Source organism: Chlorella variabilis (genome assembly GCF_000147415.1).
Source record: "Chlorella variabilis unplaced genomic scaffold CHLNCscaffold_28, whole genome shotgun sequence".
NCBI lineage: Eukaryota > Viridiplantae > Chlorophyta > Trebouxiophyceae > Chlorellales > Chlorellaceae > Chlorella > Chlorella variabilis.
In genome coordinates this window covers 358,784-363,706 of record NW_005435060.1, presented here as the reverse complement: position 1 = coordinate 363,706, position 4,923 = coordinate 358,784, and the positions used below count along the sequence as shown (strand labels likewise).

General features: G+C 68.1%; 2 protein-coding genes across 2 annotated transcripts in view; one reads left to right on the top strand and one right to left on the bottom strand.

Annotated features, from left to right (window-relative positions):
- Positions 1-2,223, top strand: part of CHLNCDRAFT_140066 (hypothetical protein) — a gene marked incomplete at both ends in the record, with an annotated part of 7,156 nt that extends 4,933 nt beyond the window's left edge. The window contains 7 exons of the mRNA XM_005843672.1: positions 14-106; positions 376-436; positions 673-740; positions 1,085-1,204; positions 1,422-1,475; positions 1,719-1,777; positions 1,983-2,223. Coding sequence (XP_005843734.1) covers positions 14-106; positions 376-436; positions 673-740; positions 1,085-1,204; positions 1,422-1,475; positions 1,719-1,777; positions 1,983-2,223 — 696 coding nt within the window. The remainder of the gene's footprint in view (positions 1-13; positions 107-375; positions 437-672; positions 741-1,084; positions 1,205-1,421; positions 1,476-1,718; positions 1,778-1,982) is intronic.
- A 2,268-nt stretch (positions 2,224-4,491) lies between these two features.
- Positions 4,492-4,923, bottom strand: part of CHLNCDRAFT_140064 (hypothetical protein) — a gene marked incomplete at both ends in the record, with an annotated part of 7,589 nt that continues 7,157 nt past the window's right edge. The window contains 2 exons of the mRNA XM_005843613.1: positions 4,492-4,612; positions 4,783-4,828. Coding sequence (XP_005843675.1) covers positions 4,492-4,612; positions 4,783-4,828 — 167 coding nt within the window. The remainder of the gene's footprint in view (positions 4,613-4,782; positions 4,829-4,923) is intronic.

Here is a 4,923-nt window from a genome sequence, read left to right as displayed (position 1 = left end):
ATCCGCCGCCGAGGCCTCGCCCTACGCCGAGTCGCTCACCCGCAAGGGCTACGAGGTGCTCTACCTGACTGAGCCTGTGGACGAGGTGGCGGCGCAGACCCTGGAGGTGCGCCCGGGGTGCCTTTTAAGTTAGGATAGAAAGCTCTGCTGCGGGTGCCTTTTTACTTGTCTGTTACGGGTGCTGGCGCCGCGCCCACGCGCGCCGGCTGAGCAGTGCCGCTGGCGGCGGCGCCGCCTCGCCACGGCGCCCGGGCTCCCGCCGCCGGCATGTGGGGCGGCCACGGCCACGCCTGCCAAGTGCCTCGGTCGTTCCCCAAGCTGCGTCGGTCACGGGCATCGTGTTCCCTTCTTTCTTCCCGCCCTTTCTTCCTGCAGGAGTACGAGGGCCACAAGCTGACAGATGTGAGCCGCGAGGACCTTCAGCTGGATGAGTCGGGTGGGTGCCCCCTCCCCTGCCCGCCAGCCTGCCAGGGCTGCCGGGTGGCGGCTGCTGGCTGGCAGCTGGCCGGCTGGCTGCCCTGCCGGCTGCCCTGCCTGCCTTGTTGCTGCTCGCCGCCCGCCAGCTTGCCGGCGCCAAGCCGGCTGCCATGCCCGCCTCTGCTGCTTCCCAGCACGCGCCGCCACGCGCCCACGCACGCAAGCCGCCCCCCTGCTGCCGCCCCGCCGCTGCAGAGGAGGACAAGAAGGCTCTGGAGGGGGCCAGCGAGGAGCTCAAGGGCCTCACAGCCTACATGAAGAAGGTGGGCTGGCTGTGCCTGCTTCTGGCTGCTGGGCTGCTTGTGGCTGTATGTGGCTGCTGGTGGCTGCTGGAGCCGCCATGGATCCCGGGACGCTGCCGCGGGCGCAAGCCAGCCTGCGCACGGCTGCCGGCTCCCGCGGCTGGCGGGGTGCTGGCTGGCACGGGTGGCTGGTCCAAGGGTGGCCGCCCAGTTCCGCACGGCCCCCGTGCGCCTGCCTTCATGCTTGCGTACCCCCTGCTGACTCCCATCCTGGCATGTGCCGCTCGCCAGCCAAGCCACCCCAACCACCCCCCTTCCCCAGCCGCTGCCGTTACGTGAACCTGACACCGCCAGCTTCCTCGCAGGTGCTGGGTGACAAGGTGGAGAAGGTGGCGGTGACGTCCCGCCTCACCGACTCCCCCGCCGTTGTGGTGGCCTCCAAGTTTGGCTGGTCGGCCAACATGGAGCGCATCATGAGGTCGCAGGTACGGGTCGGTACCGCACTTGCAGTACCTTACAGCTGGCGGTACTGTTGGTGGCGGGCGCAGAGCGCTTGTGGCGGGCGTGAGCCCTGGGCCGGCTCGCCCCGCGGCCAGCTGCACTGCTGGGCCAGCCCCGCTCCACCGCCACCCCACCCCATCCCTCTCTCCTCCACCACTCCTCCTGCCCCTCCTCCCTCCCCCCACCTCTGCCCCGCTGCAGGCGATGGGCGACGCTCGCTCAGCAGAGTACATGCGCGGGCGACGAATCATGGAGGTGCGCCCTGCAGCAAAGCACCCGCACAACCACCTGCCTTATGGGCTGGCAGCAGTGTGGTCTGCATGCTGGCGGCAGTGCCGAGGGACTCCCTGGCTTTGCAGCTGCACGCACCCCCCCACCCAACACCCCAGCCCCCGCCCCACATTCCAACCCAGCCGTACAACAGCCAGCGTTCAGTCGTGGGTATCATGTTTGCCAACAGGCTGACTTTTTGAAGCTGTCCCTTTCCCCCTGCTGCAGCTCAACCCGCAGCACCCCATCATCCGCACGCTGAAGAGCAAGGTGGAGCTGGAGAGCCGGTGAGTGTGGGTGCGGGGAGCGAGGCGGCGACGGCACGCGGGGTGTTTGCTGTGGTTGAACGTTGTTCATTGCTAAACAACGGCAGGAGGGCATGGTGCACGGGCAGGCGATTAAGGAGCAGTCGATGGGCAGGCGGTGCCCTTTGCTAGCAGCATGGCACACAAGGCGGCTCACAGCGTGCGTGCCCCGCAAGCCACCCCGCAGGGAGGCTAAGGAGCAGGTGCAGCTTCTGTACGAGGCCGCCCTGCTGGCGGGCGGCTTCATGATTGAGAGCCCCAAGGACTTTGCTGCCCGCATCTATTCGATGATGGAGCAAGGCAGCGGCGGCGAAGGGGCCGGCAGCACGCCCAGCAGCTCTGTCAGCGCGGGCGGCGGCAAGGCAAAGGCAAAGGCAAAGGCGCCGGCAGAGGCGGAGGCGGAGGCTGTCGACCCCGAGGTGGTTTGAGGAGGCAGGGCCGGTGACCGTGACTGGCTAGCGGTCACACAGGCAGGCAGGCAGGCAAGCAGGCGTGGATTCGCTCCACCTGACGCAGTGCCCAGTGCCAGCGCTGCAGCTGTGAACCTGGTCTCTGACGCGCTCGCTGTTTTCCGGCACCCCGTCCAGCTGTTTTCAGACCCCGCCCATTTAATTCTCGTTTTCCGTGCACCGCGTGCGAGGGCTTGCCCCACTCTGTGCCCCTACCCACTGTAAGCACTGCTGGTTGCTGTTGGGTCGCAGCAATCCAGGCAGGCCAGGCGGCCGGCAATGCGCGCAGTACAGCAGCGAGGCGGTGGAGCGGCGCCACTACCACGGGGCAGCGCGGAGTGCGTAATGCGTTTGTAGCAACAATTCCATAATCCCCGTCCTTTTTGTGCACACCGAAGCTGGGGCCAGCCGGGGCACACGGTGTGCACTGCACTTCCCTGGCCAACCCCCGCTTGAATCGGCAGGTGCGGTTGGCGAATGGAGCTGAACAGGAGGCCGGCACTCGGAATGATAGCGCGGCTGCCAGCGCCACCCGCTTCACTTTGCCGCCACCGCCCCGGACCGCCGCCGCCACACCCACGCTCTCCTGCAGGTTGCTCTACACTTCTACGCTGCATGCACCAGCCCCTTTCGACGGCACCCACCCTGTGATCCGCAGCCAGGCCGCCACCAGCAGTAGAGGCCAGGGCAGCGGCGACAGCTGGCGTCGGGACACCGTTGCCGCTTCGCTTGGCTGTCACCCAAGCTTCACCCCTTCAACAGCCGGCTTGCAGCCCAGCCTGTTGAAGCATATGGATGCCGCCGGGGGAGACGGCCCCATCCTGGCGTTTGCCGCCGCCACCTATGCACTGTTCCTGCCATACCTCCGCCTCACGGGGCAGGCAGACGGCGTTGGGCAGGCTGCGCTGGGCGCCCTGCTGGCGGCTTCGCTGGCGCTGCTGGGGTGGCGGCGCGCCGCGCGGCGCAGCTACCTGGCCTGGCGGCCCTGGACCGTGGCGGCCTACCAGCTGGCATCGCCAGCGGCGCTGACTGCGTGCTTACACATAACCATGATGGTACCGCCCACCCCCGGCGCCCTCGGCTTCCTGGCAGATTCCATACGCATGGTGGTAGGTGAGCTGGGGCGGTGCCCTGGCGTTGTACGGTGGCGGCGGCAGCGCATGGGCATGGGGTGGCGGTGCTGGGCGGGAACCCGTGCCAACCACCAAATCGTGTGGGAAATGAAGCGTCCGTCTACATCCCTCTCCACCTGCGCACCAAGGCAGCCCTGCCGTTGGACCTTCTGGCGCGCCTCCCCCCGCAGGCTGCCGCTGCCACGTCCCGCTGTTCAACGGCGCGGGGCTGCCGCTGGAGGTGCTGCCGCAGATGGCGGTGTCTGCCGCATCCATAGCCGCCATCATGGCCCTGCGCGGCGACTGCTGCACGCCGGTGAGCGGCCCCCGCCTGGCGCACAGGTCTCGGCGGTCGCAGCCTGGAGTTTACTGCCGGCCTGCCTGCTGGCCTGCCTGCTGGCCTGCTTGCTGTCCTGGTTCCTCTGCACCAGATGCTGGGATCCCCAAGGCAGCCCTGCCTGCGCTGCTGCGCATGCATCGCCTGCAGCTCATGGACAGCGCGCAGATGGAGCGGCGGGTGGCGGCGCTGCACGGCGCGCTGTCACTGCCCATGCTGGGCCTGCTGCCGGGCAGCGTGGCCCCCGTCCCCGGCCGCCGCCGCCAGTGCGCCGCGATACTCGACTTTTTGCTCATCCTCTGTGGCTGGCTGCTGCCCGTCTACCTGGCGGCACGCAAGAGCCTGGTGGCAGCGGGGCCCCGCCGCCGCCGGTCGGCCTCGCAGCGCCTGGCCGCATGGCTGGGCGACCACGTGTTTCTGGAGGGGGGGCCTGCGGAGGCACGCGTGTATGCCTGGCTCTGCCTCGTCATCGCCTGCTGGCTGGCGGGAGGGTGGACGGCGGCGATAAGCACCGGGTGCGGCTAGCGGCAGCTGGCCCCGGCTCTGGGGAGCTTTCCTGCTGTCCCCGCTCAGCGCATGCCACACCAGGCTTGATCATGTTTCCCCTCTGTAATGATGTAGCCACGCATTTTGGCCCTGGTGTATTTGCCGGCAGTGATAAATCAAGGACAGCACAGAAACAAGGATCGACATTTTGGCAGTTCTACAGTTCAGTTGTTCAAGCAGATCTTCCTGAAATCGCGGGCGCCGCTTGCAACTGCCTCCCCTCCCAAGCGCCTACTACCGCCTTCGCAACAACTAGCGCGGCAGCACAGCCGCCTGCACGACCTGGGCGGCCGACAGCGCGGCCCTGCCGCCCTCGCTGCCAGCGGCAGAGTGCATGCGCTGCAGCTCCTCCACGTTTGACTCCAGAGCATCACTGCATGCATGCCAGCAGCAGCAGGCCGGGTCAGGTGGTGCACGCACCGCAGCCAGTCAAGCAGCCAGTGCAATGCCAGCCCCACCGCAGGTGGCGATGAAACAGCTGGCGACAGCTGGTGCCGCCGCCACAGGTGAACGAGCGGGTGGCACCAGGCAGCCGGCACGCACCACAGCTGTTCCAGAGGCATGATGGAGAAGGGCTCTTCCATGGCCACTGCAGGGGAGGGAGCAGCGGGGGATGGCAGGCCAGCCAGCCGGGCTGGCGCACGAGGAGAGCAGGTGGGTGAGGTGCTGCTGCAGGCGGCGCCG